This window comes from Apium graveolens, chromosome 10 (assembly GCF_009905375.1).
Source record: "Apium graveolens cultivar Ventura chromosome 10, ASM990537v1, whole genome shotgun sequence".
NCBI lineage: Eukaryota > Viridiplantae > Streptophyta > Magnoliopsida > Apiales > Apiaceae > Apium > Apium graveolens.
This window is the reverse complement of record NC_133656.1, coordinates 239,419,655-239,439,410: the sequence shown is the minus strand read 5'-3', so window position 1 is coordinate 239,439,410 and position 19,756 is coordinate 239,419,655. Positions and strand designations below refer to the sequence as shown.

Sequence of the window (19,756 nt, the reverse complement as noted above, 5' to 3'; positions counted from 1 at the left end):
ATTAAAGTTGTCATCATCCTTATTTCCTCATCAGTTTCTAACATCCCCAGTTCATCCATTCCCTCTTTTGGTGATTTAAAGAACAAATCCACCCCTACTGATTTATGATCAATAGCAGCACTCAACATCCCAACTACTTCAAGCATAGACATCAAATCCAAATTGCAGAAATCAAAGTAATCAATCTTATAGTCAACAAATTTCGAGTTCAAATTGTCAAATTGACCTCCATGATACATTTTAATAGTAAAGAAACCAGGATAGTCTGCAATAATAAATCAATAAAAATACATAAACGATGTCAAAAAGGGGGGGTCATCCACTGAGTTGTTTAACTAGGGCAAAATCACTTTCTATCAGCCATGCACAGAGTATATGGGTCCATTCAAAAGCAATAAATAATATTCCGACAGCAATAAACATAGACAATAAGATTCGGGACCACATCAGCAATATTCTACTCTAACATAAAGTAAGTAATGAATTAAACTGTAAAGAATTACCCTAATCACTTAATTAGGGAATGGAAAGAATTACCTTTGTAATTAGGGCACTCAGCAGCTCCGTATTTTTCCAACTCACTCCTAGGTCGCATAAACCACTCCATCTCACTCAAAAACCACTCCAACTCAGCTTCGTCGATTGAGAATTGTTAACTAGGGTTTTAGAAGTAGAGAGACTACAATTTAGTATAGTAGAATATGTTTAAGTGGGTCGGTTTCTATTTTTTATTTGTTTTAGACCTGTTTTACCAAAATACCCCTTCATTTTACGGGTTTTTTTATTATTTAACGGTGCTAAGTTAACGGACTAGACGGCAGCCAAATTTTTAAAATGCGGGAATGAACTTCGGCCAACATTCCGTCAAAGTGAAAATTCGGCTAAATTTTTGAAAATCGGTGTATACTACAGCCACACCCTTGTAATTTACTCTTGAATGGACAACAATCTAAGAACGTAGTGAGAAAAAAAATATATTTTATAATTGATGTGCATGTATCCTGAATTACGTCATACTTACATCATAATTGAGAAGAAACGACGTCAAAAGATGGAGCACGACGTTAACTCCCTTACTCTTCTACAAATCTCCGATGAACAAGACAACTGGAAGTAATAGTTTGTAAATTAGTTTGAAGCTACAGACTATTTTACTCCCACTTTTCTGCTTAGGTTGTCATACTGTGTCGGACAATTGTAAACTCGGACACGACACTTATTCTGTGTCAGATCCTTTGACTGACATGGACAGGTTGACCAATTTATTGATCAAATATTAGTCACACTTAATATTCAAAATAAATATGCAAGAAAAAAGAAAGAAGCGAGAATGAGATAAAAGTAGGGAAGATGCCAAATTCGTAAAAAAAAATTAGAAAATTAACCTTAATCGAAGTTCTATTGTTACTTTAGTCTGAGATGTCTAACTTAACATACTAGTTTATTAATAAAATATGTTGTGTCCCCGTATCCGTGTCCAAAAACAGGACAGTGTTCCCGAGTCCCCAATTTTCAGACTTCTTAAGTCCGACACTTCGATATGTGTCATGTCCGACACTCCGTACCCGAGCCAGAGTAACAGAGGCTACAGATTCCTTAGCCATCAGTGCACATAGCAAAGAGAAAATGAGATAGAAAGTTGACAAAGGCACTAAGTTGGAAAAGTTCATCGCTTTTAAACACAAAAACATAATCTATATTTTACAAGTAATAATATATCTAGAAAGAAATGAGAATTGTGGCTGATAAAGAACAGAATCTCTAGAATGTAAAGATGAACAGATGTTGCCTCTTGTTCAAGCTTTCTTCTGCTTTACTACTGGGGGAGGGAAAATGATGCCAAATAGCGAAGCTGATAATATGGCCCCGACAAATGGACATATCCAGTAAACGTAAAACTGCTCCCATGTCTTGTGTCGATTATCTGCATATGCCCAACCAAAGGCCTGAACAAACAAAAGAAACAAGTGAGCAATCACGGAATGTGATGTATAATATAAAGCTTACAATCCCTGAAGACAAAAACTAAAGAACCATTTTTTGAAGAGAACAAAAGTTAGGACACTTAGGATGAGGATTGGCGTAGAACAAAGAACTTACATAGTGCTTGTTTAATACAGTGTCTTTCTACATGATAGGTGAATTAGTTTGTTTGGTAAGAGAAATTGGTTACATTGGAATGAATCAAACAAGGGGCTTCTGCTCGAAAGGATGCTTGACAGATTCTTTAACATCCGAGACAAAAGTTTGGAGCATAGGAAAAGCCCGGCAAATGCCACATCCAGATTGAAATACTCTAACATTACATCTTTGTACCTGAAGGGGTCTAGTAGAATTTGAAGCAGCAGGTAACTATGATCAAGAGAATTCTAAATTAAGAGCGTCTGTCAAGCAATGCTGTCTTGGGTACTTGAGGCATATCTTAAAGTTCTAGTGGCCAGATGTTTATAGAGCTCACTAGCTCGGATACAAACAGCGTGACAAGATGTCTATTTAAAGCATGTCTTCTTGATTAACGTTCTACTAAGGCTTGAGAAACGTTATATACGAAATCAAAATCAGGATAAGATATCACAGAGATTCGAAAAACCAGAAAAGAAAAACATTGCAATTTAGCATGCAGTGATTAATATTTTCCCCATTTTATTTAGAATTTGGAACCGATCTATCAAATTAATTACCACAGAACACTAGGAACATTATATCTCGTGTACGCAATATAATTTAGTTTAAAAAACCCATATACTGTATTAACATAAAAAAACAGAAAATAGCATTTGGTACGTACTATGGCAGGATTCATCGAAGGGCCGGTATAACCGGCACCGGCAAAAACTATCACCACAGTTGTCATGGCAAGCAACCAATTCTTCAGAATGGCGTTTTGAGGACCCCTAAGGATAATACAGAGCACGAGAAAGGTAATTACGAAGGTCAACACCCCCTCAGCAAGTGCTCCTGTGTGCAGGCCAACTTTCAAAGAAGGCCCCATTACCATGTGCTTATACTGCACTGGCATCAGCTCCATGATTGCCAATGCACCGCCAGCAGCACCGGCTGCCTATGATGGAAAGTTTAACAAGTAATCCATTAGCTTCTTTCCTCTGTATATGACTTAACATTCAGATGGATCAGAATCTATGTAATATCAAGGATATAACGGGAAATGATATATACTCCGGATTTCACAAGATATCTCTGATGTCATAGACATTAGTATACACAACCTGAGAGGAAAGCATTTCTCATTTTAATCTAACTAGCTTCAAAGTCAATAACAAGAAAAATAAGAAAGAAGTGCACAATTTGGGAATAAAGATTGTAACTTTAGGATTGGGATTTGAAATATAGAAACGCTTTGTTTCCCTATCATTGTAGCATAGCGGTCACCCATGTTCTCATGGAAACAAGAGTTCGGAGGCTCGATGTATCTGCAACTGACCACTAAGCTTTACCAATAAGCCAAAAGGCCGTAATCTAATCAGCATAATTGCATATTTACTAATTACTAATTACTAAAGTTGTTTGCAAGGTGGTAAATGGCATGGCTAGTCTTGTGGCTTACTACTAACAAAAGTGAAACAAGGGACCAATTATTAAAGACATAAAAACTCAAGCAACAGAGCATATTCAACAACTGCATATCCCATGAAAAAAGTCACTGGTCCTCATTTTCAACTTACAAAAGCAGCAATACATCACAATCTTTTAAAAAAATATTCCTCCCTAGCTTTTCATAGATCCAATCTAACTAAACCAATTAACATTACATCAATCATCGCAAAGGTCACAGCTTTACCCACATAATCATTCATAAAGAAGGTGATTCCGATTCAATTAAGTGCGGCTAGCAAGTAAACACTTGATCATCACAACAAACACGGAATTCTTATCATATAAACAAAATTAAATTACTGCACTGAATCAAGTAAGTACCAAAATCTACATTCTTGATCTAAATCTAGATCCCAGCAAGCAACACATACAACACTTAAATAATGAACTCCAACACAGAAATCTTATTGACATACACATGAATACGGGTTTTCATTTATCGAGTTTAAAAATACACTGCACACATTAATGTTGGGATTGGAAAAAATTATTTATACATTTAACTAATGTTGGAACCGGAGAAAAAATTATTTAACTAACCGTCCCTAAAAACGTTTTCTATTGTTAATATCTCTTTTATTGTTAATATCTCTAATTTCGTATTAAACTACTCAAAAATACGAATTCAACAAAATCACTGATGACTATATTTGATCTTATAGATTAGACGTAAATTAGTAGTCAATTGCTTAATATAAATAGTGTAAAAAGTCAAAATGGGAAACGTATTATGGGACGGAGGGAGTACAATTTTGGCACCCGAAAAATTATTCATTTAACGAAATTATTCATTTATCGAGATTCTACAACATACCTGAGCAGGAAGCCTGAGAGAAGCAGAAAACAGAGACTCTTTCTTAACACCAGCAGCATAAAAAACAGCAAAATCAGTAGGATTAAAGCTGGCGCCACCCAAAGCAAAAGCAAGGAATCCGAAAATAAACAGCATAATAAACACAAGAAAGGCCATGCAAAACATATCAAAAAACAGGCCTTGGACTTGCAAATAATTGCCAATTTCGAACGTGACTGCTCCTAGAGTTGAAGCAAGAAACACCCACATGAAAGTTAGTATTGCATCTCCGATCGCCAGATTTAAAGCTTCCATTTGAAGGGTCGTCGGAAAATTAGAGTTTCCGGTGAGTTTGTTTGACTTGTGGGAGACTAGGTGGGTGATGACACTGACTTGCAGAGTAGTATAAGTAGAAACGATAAAGAATGTGTATGTGTTTTGTACGTATTGGCAACCCCACGAGGGCACTTTTTTCGAGCTATACTTATCTTTTATTCTATCACCCCGGTCTTGTTAAAAAAAAGGTTAATTATCAACTATATTATGTTAAAATATATCGAGTTTATAAAACAGACTCAAATGAGTCATTTATTTAAAAATTTATATCAAAAATATCACTTTATCATTAGTCGAAATTATTAACAGTATTATATATTGAGTTTCACACATTTTTTATGAATGATATTACATCCAAATGAAAGATCCCGAGTTTTAGTATTTTAGATAATATTTTAGATTTTTAAAAATTTATCTACTATTTATTTTTATTTAAATTAAATAAAACAATCAAAAAATTAAAAATAAATAGTTGATAAAATTTTAAAAATCTAACAATATTATATAAAATAGTAGAACTCGGAACCTTTCATTTAGATGTAATATTATTTTTAAAAAATGTGTGAAACTCAATATATAATACTTTTAAAAAATTCGACTAATGATAGAGTGATATTTTTTATATAAATTTTTAAATGAGTGACTCATTTGTGTCGGTTTTATAATCAATAACTCACTTGTTAGCCGTAAGCGACATATTTGGTAATTAACCCAAAAAAAAATAAGGTTAGGTCTACATAATTGTGTACAAAATACTGACAAAAAAAGTGTGTACAAATTTTTTTCACACAATGACATTTTAATTGAAGTGAGATATTTTAATTAAATTTGTTTATGTGAATATAAGGGGTCGTTTCAATTAAAATCCGACATATATTATTCTGTACATAATTCAGTACACCAAACATTTTTACACATTTTTCTAAAAGAAATCAATCTTTTGATTATGATTATACGTTCTAAATACTAAAAATTATGATATTGACTTAAATTATGAAATTGACTTATTTTGATTGTGATGGGTGTGAAATTGGATTAAATTATGAAATTGGATTCATTATTACTAAGATGTGTCGGCCAATCAAAAATATTAAACTTATAAAATTTTGTATTTATTGTATACTCACGAGTCACAAGTCACGGCCACCGGTAAACCAGAAAAAAAACGTTTAATTATTAGTAACATTTGGAATTCCAATTAACTTATCCACGTAATTTAAGGTACATTTGGCCGCTTATTTTTATTAATCATTTTTCAAAATTCTTTTTTAAATAAAAGTAAAATTTATTTTTTTATTCACAAAAAATTCAAAAAAAAATATTCAAAAAAAAAGTATACAGTCAAAATTTCTAAAAATATGCATAAAAGTTAAAACGAACAAGTAATTTAGTAATTTGGTACGAATAGAGATTGTATTTCTGGTTAATAAACACTTGTCTATATATCTATTTATAAATAAATTAGATAAAATGAACAGGCCGGGAGCTCATCACCAAAATTGTATCTGATAAATCATCAGTACAGGAAGATTAAGTTAAAAACCAACACCTAAGCAAAGGGAGATTTCGGTAACAATAGATCAGAGAATTTGAAAAGAGATCCAACTTTGAAACTTCAACTAGGATTAAACTAGAAAAACCAAACACACAGCTGCAAAGTGCAAACTGTATACAGCTTTACGTCCTTCAAAATGCCAAGTTCATAAAAATCCCACCAGTTTACAATCTCGAACAAAACTAAGCTAGGTTTACCAAATCGGATTACAATAAGCAAAAATAATTAGAAGCTTGCCAGAAATTCTTTTTATGGCTGCTACAGAGGCCTCTTGAGACCATCTATGATTGCTGCTCTTGAGTAGTTTCCTCTTTCGCTTGAACCCCTGCCGCAGATGCTCCTGCTGTTGCTGAGCTCATGACCTCACCAGGTGGTGGGTGATCAAATTTGCATGTGGCACCATATTTGCATGCACCGGTCTTCATGTAGTAGGGGCAGTGAACAGCACCCTGTCAACAATACATTTGTAGTCAGCAATCAGAGGTGATACACAACAATACATCATTAAAAGCACATTTGAAAATTCAGGTAATAAAAATTAGGTCCTTTTGGTTTCTTTACAACCGGACATGCTTCATTGTAGTCATACAAAATGTTGATCGTTTAGTTTGTCTTCATTTGGAAGACATCAAAAAATGAACAGAAAATCCAGCATGTAGGATGACGTAGTCACATTCTCTTAAGAGCATAATCTCCGAACTCGCATATACAAAGTCGGCACATATTTAAGCTTTTTCTAATTTTTTATACAAAAAAGACCATTCTGAACCAAAATTAAAATTTATTTAGATGTTAGGTAGCTTGTTCCAAGTTGGAACCTTCCTAACCTTGTCTTATAGATAAATTTGTAAATAGCGTAGAGATTATTGCGTCTCCAGAAGGGTATATTATTACCAGCATATCAGAATACAGAACAAAAGAAAGGTTTGTGTGTGTATAAAATTCTTTATTTAGTTACTTGACGGATAAAACTCGGAAGCACATACCTCCCTCCTAGGGAGACCTGCAAGAGTGAGCTTCACATTTTCTTGTTGGGATTCCTTGGCCAACTGTGTGTGAGCAAATCGATTGATGGGATGATGGAATTTGCACCTCTCTCCAAATTTACATTCTCCACTTTTCATATAGAACTGACAGAGAACAATGCAGACTGATTAATATAGGTTAAGAAAGTGATTTATTTATATAGATATAGGGAAAACAAGCAACACACATCACATTCAATCTGTCCAGGCCGTTGAGGATAGATAGCTGGTCCCAAACCTAGCTGCATCAAAGAACAAGATAAAAGATTTGTCAATTATAGCTTCCAAGTAAACACTAATTAACATACAATTCGTAAGCGATGTTAAGCAGCATGATTGCAACGTGTCTGACTTGTCAAATGTCCGCTAAACATGTGATATCTGATCCCCCAGTCGACTTCATCTGTTCATGTTAGCTACCAAACCCCAAGCATTGTATACATGTATCGACAAGTTTTTGTTTGCATAATTATACAAGTTAAATATTTACATTTACATATTAATTAATTAATTAATACACTAAAAGGTTAAACCTGGTGTGGTTAGCCATCTAATTTTTATGAATAAATAAAGCTTTATAAAGCTGTTGTAGAATCCAACTGATAAAATTCCAAGGAATAAATTTCCTACTAAAACAATCTCAGGACATTATCCCACACAAATCATGAAAAGTGGCTAACCCAGTTCAATTAAGTTCATAGTTAAAACAATTTACACTAGAATTTAGAGTCACATACATCAAAAGTAAACAATGTTGGGAGAAAAAAGGATAATACTGTTAATGAAAGTATGCATGAGCCGTGTTAAGTTACCGTTGGCTGATTCAACCTAGCGTCAATACTTTGAATCATAGATGCCGCTGGGTTGACAACACCAAAGTTCAAATGAGGAGCAGGAGTGGTGGCAAAAGCTGCAGCACCGGCAGGTGGATTGGTGGCTGCAAAGGACATCACAAGGGAGCTTAAAAATAGGAGACCAAATGAAGAAGGCTACGAAACCTCCAGTAATACACACATACATACCATATATGTCCGGATGATTATATCGACAAGTGGCACCATACTTGCAACTGAAATACAAATTTACAAGAGCGACTCGTATTAATACAGTTACTCATCAATCATGATCTAAATAAAAATAACAGTGATCTACTTCCAAATCTTCTAATAATGTGAGGTACTGACCTTCCAGTTTTCAGGTAGAATGGGCAATCAACTTCACCCTGTTGCAAGAAATTTTAGATAACAACGCAGGAATAGGATAAATTGTAACCAAACATTTTGATAAAAAGAAATTTTCAAAACAATACCCAAACTAAAAAAAGCACATGTCTAATTCCATAGAGACGGGAAAACAACAGATGGTTATAGATGTAATCTGGTCCAAATCACAGATATGTCTACACAACCACACGAATTGACTTAATACACATCTTTATAAAAAAATTCAAATTCCCTCGATAGATCTCAAGCAAAGAAGTTCTGCTCAACTCGGATAGCTATCATACGTAAGGTAGACTTTCTAAACGGAGTTAAAATAACATAGATCTATTGATAACCATGGAAACCTGGACAAGTTAGACGGATACATATGGACAAATAGCAGGGCCTAATAAGGAAGGCAATGGCAGCATAATTATCAAAAGTACACTTACAGGCCCACTTAAGCGAGAAGCACAGTGAATCTCTCCTGCTAACTCTTAAATTTATATAGTGGTGATACTATCAAAAGCATATTTAAAATATACCTACATATTCTAATAAAACAGCACAAAGGAACATGTATTTCATTTAATGTTTACATTATAAACATATGCATTACCGGTCTGACTGGAAGACCCTTGGAGTTGTGCAATGAAGCAGGAGTTCCTATTGGCTGCGGCATCACGCTTCCATTCTTAAAAGCTTCTTCATTTCCCGTGCCATTTACTTGACCAGATAAAGGAATCACAATATCTTTTGGGTGATGAAATTTGCAGCTTGCACCAAATTTACAAATACCGGTCTTCGTATAGAACTGCACAAACATTATCCACCGAGGATCAACAAACGAAAAAACAAAAGGTCATCCCATTAGTACTTCTGAGTTCTGAGCACAGAGAAAATATAAGTTTAAAAATTCATACTGCGCATGGGGGTTCAGATGGCCTCTGAGGTAATTGTGAAGGATCAGCATTCTCTGCCACACCCTAAATCAAGTTAAAGTCACTATTAGTGTCGTACAAGCATCAAATAGGCTCAGTTTTCTGTTGAAGTAAATTTAAAATTATATATTTAAGGAACACTTCAAAATTGACAATGTGCCTACCAAAGGAGCTGCTATTTCTTTCGGGTGATTGAATTTACATCTCGGACCAAACTTGCATTTTTGAGTCTTTATGAAGTACTGCAGAACATATATGTCAGTATAACAACAAGACAGGCATGCAATACACCCAAAACAACTTTGTAAAAAATCAATTCCTTCAGAATTTTGCTTACAGGACAATCTGGTTCTCCCGGTCTCTCAGGAGGTGCTTCACTAGTAACAGCAAGCGGTACCTACAAAACATATTGAGTAATAAAACAGAAGTTATAGATGCATTGGGTACAGCAGGGCTATAGCAGCCACAGAAGGCAAGAAAGGTGTTACTCAAATGGCAAAAGAAAAGCCCAGACACCCAAAGTTCAAATAGTTTAGATAAGCTTGTCTGATTAACTTGTCTCTCTAGATGTCTCTTATTAGTTATTGCTGGTTGACAATCTAATATTAAATTCAAGATATACAGACAATAACGGCAATATTACACATGTATATGGTAATAGTTCCGAGGAGACCATTTAGAATCCACATATATGTACCCGTAACAAAACATCTATGATTTCCATAAGCAGATCAAAGTTTATTTTTCATAGTAAAATCTGAGTGTCCTGGTCCGATCAAGTACATATTAGTGCCTGATATCCTAATTCTACCTAGACGACACATATATATTTCAAACTCCAATCACATATAGTGTCTCAGCAGACTTCTTATGTGACACTAGATTGTATTACATATCATGTATTGTCTACAGTTAATAACATTGCCAGTAAGGTTCGTTTAGCAAAAAAAGGACAACTACTACTTTGATGACCCATTTCAATTTATAGAACATGGCTTAGTAACTTTCAATATTATAAATAGCAAACTTGTATAAATAATATATTCAAGTACACTAGAGTCCAACAAGTACTGTATAGAACCATTTGAATATTCAAAACATGGTATTGTAATTAAGCATCCTAGGTAAAGTCAATATATATAATCTTATTGTTTATAAAGGATGATTGCATAGGGGTACATTTACAAAGTAAAAAATGGATAAACTGTATAAATAACACTTCAAAGAGGAAAATCAGAGATAAACAAATAAGATGAAAGATATTAGGACACGTATCGATAAATTAGATGTCTCAAGTATCACACTTGATTAATTGTTGCTGCTTGCGATAGCAAAAAGTTAAAGATATTAAGTAGCATTGTAAGAACTTCAAAAAGGCTGAAGGATGAAAAAGATACATACTAATAAGTGTGGACATATAGATCAAGAGATGAGGGTGAATAAAGATACATACTAATAAGTGTGGACATATAGATCAAGAGATGAAGCAAGATGCAATATATTTTATCTATTGCGAGTCAAATAACTTATTTATACTCCCTCTATCCCACTTCGTTTTGTCCACATTTCCTATTTTGTTGTCACAAAAGTTTTGTCCACCAACCATTTCTTCAAAATTTCAGTAAATTAGGTTTTAGAATATGTTAAAATTTCAGAAACATGACATCATTTGAGTTTAGATATAAAAAATAAAATATAATTATAGTAAATTGGAAAAAATATTGTTTTTTAATTGATGGACAAAATGAATGGGACGGAGGGAGCTTTTGTTTTTCTATTTAAAAGTAAAGCATATCAATAATTAGAAATCGTGGATTTCCAAGAGGCAAAGGCTCATCCCCACCCCTTCCCCAACAAGGTCATAGATTCAATCCTAACTCTCCATCCCTTTATTTGTCATTCTCTATTTGTCATATACCAATTAATCCAAATATTTCCCTAAACAAAACTTATTACAAATACGAAGATAATAATTACAAAAAAAATGAAGGCTACAACAGCTCCATTATATTGTTTATTAATACATGTAAATAAATAGAGTGTGTATGCAATAATTATGATTGTAGCTACTTCGTAATAACATACATAGCCCGGTAAAATATAGAAGTTAAGATACTATATTGGTAAATTATCATTGCTGGAAAAATGATTTCAAAAATATATACTATAATATGAGAAGATAGCAATAATCACCTCTTTCCAATCTGGGATTCCACCCTCCGGAACCCAAATAGGATGGTCAAATTTGCAGCTCTCTCCAAACTTACAGGTTCTTGTGAGCATATAATGGGCACAATCCTTCTCCCCTGGCCTCTGTGGATAAATAGGCAAATTGCTTCCAAATTCAAATCTAGGACGCTTGGCCAAAGCATTGCTAGCATACCAAGCATCACTTTGACCCACTGTACTATTGGTACCCAGAAGAGTCTGACGGTAAAGTGCTACGATAGATAGTAGACGCATATAGCAACCAAAGCAAAATAAATGTTATTATTATGTAGGACTTGCTGATATTAATATTAGCAATAAAAAAATTAGTAATAGGAACGGGAGCAAATATTAATCCATACATAAACTCGTGTAGAAATTATATTAGGCTATTTTGTACACTACAATATATAGGTATCGTTTCTTATATAACATTTGAAATAACTTCCTATTGAAAATAGCTCAAATCATGTAATTTGTATGCCACCCCCATGTAAGAAGACTTTAACATGCTTGAATATATAGGTACATGCTGTTGTAATAATAAAAATATTTAAATCTTGCAGTTACCAAACTAAATGGCTATACACGTATAGATAAACATATAGATAACCTAATAATTGATACACTGTTATATCCAACTTCGGTAGAAGTTTAAAGGTAAACTATTAGGTAACAAGTATCAGCAATATTCTGTATCACATCTATATAGTATATTTTAAAGCCAAGTACATAGCCTAAACATATATGTAAGAACAGGAAACAGTACCCCATTGTAATAGATTCCTGATTAAAATAATACCTAACATATGGCCAAGAGTTCAAAAATAACATCCTCAAATATGCTTATAAAACAAAAAAATCTGAAATATATGAAATAACCTCAATCCAACAAAGGGACCCCAAGCATAAGCTTTTCCGTAACCAGAAAATTCGCCTCACAACTTCGTGAATATAAACTCCACAGATAAGTCAGTGCCGTCCATTCCAATAGGCACTGCTATAACCATTCTCTTACAGATACACTTACATGGAGCTAATATTTAGCAAATATTCTTACTTCATTTCATATATCATATCCTATTAGTTATTTACGATTTTATTCATTATATCACCAAATCAGATATCCCTCTTTTAATTCCGACTTTACACATTCAATTTCCGAACCATATCACTCTGTTAATTCCGATTACGTTCATTCAATTTCCGAGCCTCTTCAACTTAAAAACTAGACACAATCTAATTATCACGTGAATCGAACTTCCTAATCAACAACAAACCAAACCTAATTTCAATTTCCAATTACTTATTCAACTTCCGAACCTCTTAAACCTAATTGCTCAGCATAATTACACTTCAGTCATGTTAATCTAATCATCAGTGAACCTAATTGACTACTAAACAACAACCTAAACCTAACATAATATCATGCTCAACAAAATATAATCACATATTACAGTCCATATCGATATCGAAAAAACACGAAAAACTCAGACAAAACACCGTACCTTCTGCCGGAGAGGGACGCTTATACCCCGCAAAAGCATCAACACTCGGAAACCCCGATCCAGCCTCCACACCAGGCGGCCCAGGCCACGCCGCCCTATTATAACCGCCGGAGAGATACTCAGAGTACAACGAAGACCGATCAGCGAGAGACGAGAACGACGAAGAGAACGCCGACGAGTACGGATCGGAAGGCAAGTATCTCGCCGTAGTAGCGCCGAGAAGAGAGGTTGAATCGCCGGGATGGTACTGATCGGCGGCGGAGGAGTAGAGGTTGGAGAGATTAGATCCGGCGCCGCCGTATGCGGTGGAGTTGTAGCCGCCGAAGAGAGGGTTCGCCATTGAATTGAAAAGGATTGAAAAAGATTGAAACCCTAGATATGTGATAACCAGTAGGCAGCAGGCTAGTGTGTTTTATTTGTGAGTTTGTGCTAGATATATAATATTGAGGTATTTATATTGTAATTATTTTATTTAAAATTTGAAATATTTTAGAAAATACGAGAACTTATCTGATTAGAATTTAGAGTCCAAGTTGATATATATACAAAAAATAGATTATAATTTATAAATATAAAACGGAGTTGAATACCTTTTTTTGAAGATATTATTATAGTTTATAAAATGGTATGTTTATCTAAAGTGATTCTTTTTTTTCTTTTTTTGAAGAAATCTAAAGTGATTCTTAATAATAAAATATGAGAATCATGTATCTAAAGATAATCTCGGGTACTATTGTGCTTATAACATTTTCTTATATAAATATAAGAAGGTAAATTTATAATTTCAGTATGAGTTATTAGTATTTACAAAAATGTGATTAAATTTATACAAGAGAAGTTTATAATCTCGGGTGAGTTGGTGAGTTACCTGATAATCCTCAGGCCCATTTTCTTATAAAATAATGTGTGTGATATCATATCCGTTAAGAAACCAATCACCCTAAAATCTCAAACAGAAGAAGACCATTTTCGGGATCTTATATTATTCTTATTATTCTAACACTCTCCATCACTCGAAAGCCCATTTATGGGTCGAACTTGAGTCATCTACCAACCTGAGCTCTGATACCAATGTTAAAAAACCAATTACTCTGAAAGCTCAAGGTATTTTAGAGAAAGGTTTCTTCCGGGATCTTATATTATTCTAACGGTATCTCATGCGAGGAAAAAATGTTGCTTGTTAAAAACTTGTTAAGTTTTTTTTAAAAAAAATAAGATCATATAGTCTTTTATTATTTGGTTAAGTATTAGTATTATTCCATAAAAGAGACACCTCTAAGATTAAAGTGAGTTCTTTGCTAATATCTACACAATTCTGTTTAATTTGATTAAAAAATTTATAAGAAATGATAAGCAAGTTCCAGAGCATTCACTCATGAACCATTTTTAGTAATTCCTAACATGCATCTATCCTTGAGTCAACTTCCTCTAATCCTCTGTAATCTTTCTTTGATCCAAATTTGATTTATTTTGATCATACTCTTCATGCAATCAACAATATTCAGAAGAAGAGCAACCAAACATATATCACTCTAATGCTTGCAAATAAAATCACTCTAATTTCGAGTTCGACTGACAGTTTAACGGAAGCTTGAGGATTGCGTAGCCATTAACAATGAAATGTTTCATTGACGTCTATTTACCGAAAAGTCTAAGATCAATTAAGCGATGAACTGATCAAAGTGTACAACAATTGATAAAACTGTCTGATATAAGAATCTAGTATGTGTGTGCAGAACCAGAGAGTACCAGGACAGTCTGTAAACCTTTTTTTTAGTCCAAACTTGTGAATTACATACAGACACCCCTTGTATAACACTGTAACTACAAAAAAGACTCATGTTGTATGAATTATTAGGCTAACTAAGAAACCAAGAATAGCACCTGCGAGGACTTCTATCTCTGTGTGGCCTACCGACTCTTTAAGTGGAGCATAATAATGGACAAAATCTCCCGATCCTTCTTTAACATCCGTCATCAAGTCAGGCGGCGTTTTGGTTGGCATAGTTTGATTTGTTTTCTCGTCTACTCTACTTAGTAGAGTAGTGTTGTTTATTGGCTTTGTAGGACTTGGTTCTTGTAGATGTAGTGTGTCTGGTCTCTCCAGGCTTGAGGAGGATTGTTTCTTTGATGAAGATTCAGACATATGATAAGCTGCATTTGAGGGGCATGTGTTACCCCGTGTCTTCGGCAAAATCTTGTTAATTACTTTTGCTTGATTTCCCACTTCCCTCCGGACTCCCTGGGCCATTTAAAATTTAAGAAGATGAGATCTTTTGCCTTTAAGGCTAATAAATTCTACAATAATAACGAACATATTACTACCCTCATATATGTGCTTCCTGAAAAATCCTCTTTACTCCAGTTTCTAGTACAACTGCCCTAATGGAAGTTACCCTTACATAATATCAAACAATCAACAAGTACGAGGTCCAAATAAAGCATACAATTTGTACTTCAAACATAAAATATTATACAATTTAAATGGAGCACCTGAATTTTAAAGTAGGATCAGAAAAGAACAATAGAGCTAAAGTAAACAAGAAATTCATCACAACTAAGTTCAAACAAATCTTTAGATGGTTGCCTCCTAGTTTGATAAAAACAGAAGGAAGACCCCTTTGCTTCGAAAGGCCCATTTAATTTCCCTGGCCTGGTAAGTACCTAGCCGAGCCTCTTTTTATTTCAACGAATCCTAGCTAAAACAATTTAAAAGAACATAACATCAAAACGCCATTTCTAATAATTATTTCTTCATTTTTTATCTTTATGAATTTTCTATCTGATTTTTGTATCCCCCGGAAAAATGTCAACGCTCTCAATTTCATGATTATTTTAAGATTCTGTCTCGATTTACCCAAGTTATCCATGTTCGACAAAAGTCCCTTTGTATGAGGACTTTACAGAAACGCATATAGTTTTTAATTGACAGAGTAGACAAGAGATTGTATCATGCGAATGGTTCTTCATTCAACGGACATGGGCCTAAAATTAAGATTTTACAGCTTCTTGACGGTTATTTGTTTTGGGTCAATGACATCTTAATCTTACTCACTTTTGTTTAGATACTCAGTTATAGATTATTTGTTTTCCGAGACGGAAGATAAATATTTATGTTATATCAACAAGCCAGATCTGTATTCTTATTGTAGCAAACAGTCTTTTAAATCAATTTATACATTAAATAAAACAAAAAATCCCGCATTTATTTCACTATTATTCTCAACTGTTGAATACAATTTTGGATATTGTATCTTTATTCAGCTTTAGAAGTATTCTGTTTTACCCAGAAAAGTTAGTGTTCTCAACTTTCAGAACATACCATTCCTGAAATTTAAAATAAAGGGTTAAGGTCCTCAGTACTGAACAGGACAGAAATTGAAGATGTAATTATGTCGAAATACATGATCATTTTTGTAAAAACGAAAGAATGAAGAGTAATAAATAAATCACCATTTAAGCAAGACCTTTTTACACCCTTTATTCTTAGACCTTAGTTAATAAGTTGGATTACATTATGCAAAGCTCATCGCCAATGCAATATCTTTAGATGCCCAAACTAAAGTTGAGCTTCAATAACATTCTGCCTTCAGCAACCCGATCAGAAAATAACCTAACCACATATTTTGTACTTTATTTCTTGTTTTCCCTTGTGAATGGAGTGCAAGTGTACAACCTCTATGTATAAACATATAATCTTGTTTATTAGCTCAGAAAAAATAATTATATCCCTACGTGCAATGCATCGTTAAATTACTTGAATTATCAAGGGATCTATTACATATGGATATATTCCAACAAAACACAGCTATGGCCTCGTCCAAGAAGCTTGAAAGTCTCACAGAAACACAAAACACATTAACACGTTCGACATCCAAAAAATGATCAAACTATCACACAAATGCAGACACACATATCTACTTTTCTATGTAGAAATCGAGGAAAAAAATGCAAACCTGAGCATCATACATAACAATCCCAGCATAAACAACTGCCAAACCAAAAACTGAATCTGCAAAACCCCTGCAATTTAGTCAAATGAACTTAGCAAACTAATTCTTCCTTAACCCCAAAACAAACACAAAACGACCAGGTCACTTGTAAATAAATTAGACATAATTCCTCGCTTCCTAACACATATGCAAAACTTACTAAATAAACATACATAATTCACTACATATCCAAATAAGATTCCTACAAAAATCCGTGAGTCGCAAAACAAACAGTTTACGGTTTACAAATATAGAATTCACTAAATTTAACCATAACATTCATGATCAAATTACATATATAATTTCAATAATACATAAACACGCGCACCTTTCAAGGCCAAGGGAAGTTGCAGTGGCCACAACAGCCTGCCAATGAATCCATTACACAATCACAATAAGTCTACACAATACCAAGCATAACTCAAATTTAAACATAAAATCGACAATTAATCCAAAAAATAAATCTCAAAGGCACCAGAACCAACATTCATCACAAAATTCCGATAAATTTACCAATGCTAGGCCTAAATAACCTTAAACCAAAAAATCCGAAAAATAAAATTCAATAGTACAAGAACTCACAGAGGAATGAGCAGAAGGAAAGCCACCGGAACGAGTAATCCAGCTAAAATCAAGCTCAAACTTATTACCGTACAGCAAAACAGAAGTAAAAGGCTTCGAAACTTGTCCAATCACAGCAGATACAAATGCCCCAACTAAAACCTAAATAAACACAAATAAAAATGATCATCAAAACAAGTAAAAATTAAACAAAACAAAAAAAATAGTATACAAGAACCGCTAGATTTATAATTATAAAAATAGTATTATTTAAGAGGTACAAAGTTCGAAGCAACGTATTAAAATTATAAAAAAATGTATCGCACGGGCTATATACTAGTATAAAAGTATATATGGAACCTTGTTTTGTGCAAGTTCAGTGACTGTGTCGGAGCTGACGTGGAGACAAACACAAGAAAATACAGATGATGACGTCAGAGGTTTATGAATTTTCCGGCGAGAGAGAAGAGAATTACGGCGGGGAAACGTGAGAGCTCCGGCGAAGCTCAAGCTTTGATGTAATAACATGGTATGATTAAGTTAAGATATAGATACAAATGAATATATAGATGTTTGCCGGCAAGTGGAGTCAAAGTGAACTCTATCTAATGTACATTTGTATGTCAGTTGTTTCTGTTTGATTTTGTCTGTCCAGTTCTTTTTATTTGATTGGGCCAGGAACAGGCCCGATTAAGAGTTCGAGTGGATGGGAATGTTGTGAATTCTGGATCCATCTACCCCTGAAATTTTGCTTTTCGGCCTGATAACGGCCCATTCATCAAATTTTTGTTGATCTCAAAATATATTATTAGCCATTATATTTTTAGTTTATTGGATCATTTTTTTATAATTTATGCAAGTGTAGATTTTTAATTAGCTCAAAGAAACAATGTAAAGTTACATATGTGTGAAGTGAATCTTCTAGGACCTATCTCAAATTATTGGGATAGTTTGTTACTCCCCCTTAGGGGTGTACACGGTTTGGCCAACCCGACCAATCCAAACCGAACCGACCCTATTTCGGCCGAACCAAACCGATTTTTTTCAACCCGATATATAGTTGGGTTGAAAAAATGTCAACCCGATTTAATTGGGTTGGATATGGTTTTCGAAAATTTTAAACCAATCCAACCCAACCCGATTAAAATATATATGTACATGCTAATAAGTTAATCTAAAATTATGGTTACGTCATTTACATAGATCCATATATTTCTAACTCTAAATTTAACTTATAACATCCGTGTTCATAGTTCATTTCGTAACAACAATAGATGTTTGATTAGTGTTATATTTTTTGCATTAATGATTCATTCCAATATTTAAAGCGTAAGCAATATTATTAGTACTTTTGATGTCGAAAATTAGATGCTTAAGACTATTCAATATGGAGGATTGTAATATTATTTTGAACTATTTTCAAGTGTTTTAAACTTTGAAACCTTATATTTTATTATAATTTTTTATATTAATTTTGTATATTTAATAAACCGATCGAACCATCCAAACCGAACCAAACCGAAGTATACAAATTGGTTTGGGTTATAAATTTAAACGGTTTGGGTTGGGTTGAAATTTTGAAAACCCGAACTAATTGGGTTGGGTTGCTAAATTCTCCCAACCCGCCCAACTTGATTCGTGTACACCCCTACTCCCCGTCTCATTTTAGTTGTCGCATTTCCTTTTATAGAAAAAATGACCATTTTTTGACCAAAAAATAAATATTACTCTTATATTATTTCAAAAAACTAAAAATTATATATTAAAGTAGATTAAATCTACTTTCCGGTAATATAATTTTTTTATTTTGTTTAATGGTGAAATATTAATAAATTTCGGTCCAATTTTAGTCAATTTTAGCATCAATCTTTCTCGAAATTCAGATATTTTAACTTGTATTTATTTGATTGAATCGATTTTATCAGTGTGATTTCTCCCATGTGAATTCAAGTGAGACGGCTTTTTATGTCAGAGCTTGCTTTGTTCTTCTGATGTCTTGGTGTAGAAGCAACAAACACCA

At 33.7% G+C, this 19,756-nt stretch overlaps 3 protein-coding genes across 3 annotated transcripts; all 3 read right to left on the bottom strand.

Annotated features, from left to right (window-relative positions):
- Positions 1–1,656: 1,656 nt before the first annotated feature.
- LOC141689850 (aquaporin SIP1-2-like) lies at positions 1,657–4,882 on the bottom strand. The gene is made up of 3 exons (XM_074494340.1): positions 4,430–4,882; positions 2,789–3,061; positions 1,657–1,946 (listed from the first exon to the last, which is right to left on the bottom strand). The coding sequence occupies exons 1-3, from the start codon at positions 4,721–4,723 to the stop codon at positions 1,797–1,799; spliced, it is 717 nt and encodes a 238-aa protein (XP_074350441.1). The 5' UTR covers positions 4,724–4,882; the 3' UTR covers positions 1,657–1,796.
- Positions 4,883–6,329: 1,447 nt separating this feature from the next.
- On the bottom strand, positions 6,330–13,601 carry LOC141689837 (zinc finger CCCH domain-containing protein 37-like). Its single transcript, XM_074494324.1, has 12 exons — positions 13,184–13,601; positions 11,661–11,908; positions 9,805–9,864; positions 9,632–9,709; positions 9,450–9,512; positions 9,146–9,340; positions 8,509–8,546; positions 8,347–8,393; positions 8,137–8,261; positions 7,513–7,566; positions 7,286–7,429; positions 6,330–6,748 (listed from the first exon to the last, which is right to left on the bottom strand). The coding sequence occupies exons 1-12, from the start codon at positions 13,521–13,523 to the stop codon at positions 6,581–6,583; spliced, it is 1,560 nt and encodes a 519-aa protein (XP_074350425.1). The 5' UTR covers positions 13,524–13,601; the 3' UTR covers positions 6,330–6,580.
- Positions 13,602–14,792: 1,191 nt separating this feature from the next.
- LOC141689849 (uncharacterized) lies at positions 14,793–18,370 on the bottom strand. The gene is made up of 5 exons (XM_074494339.1): positions 18,097–18,370; positions 17,758–17,898; positions 17,504–17,541; positions 17,140–17,206; positions 14,793–15,425 (listed from the first exon to the last, which is right to left on the bottom strand). The coding sequence occupies exons 1-5, from the start codon at positions 18,262–18,264 to the stop codon at positions 15,021–15,023; spliced, it is 819 nt and encodes a 272-aa protein (XP_074350440.1). The 5' UTR covers positions 18,265–18,370; the 3' UTR covers positions 14,793–15,020.
- Positions 18,371–19,756: the final 1,386 nt, after the last annotated feature.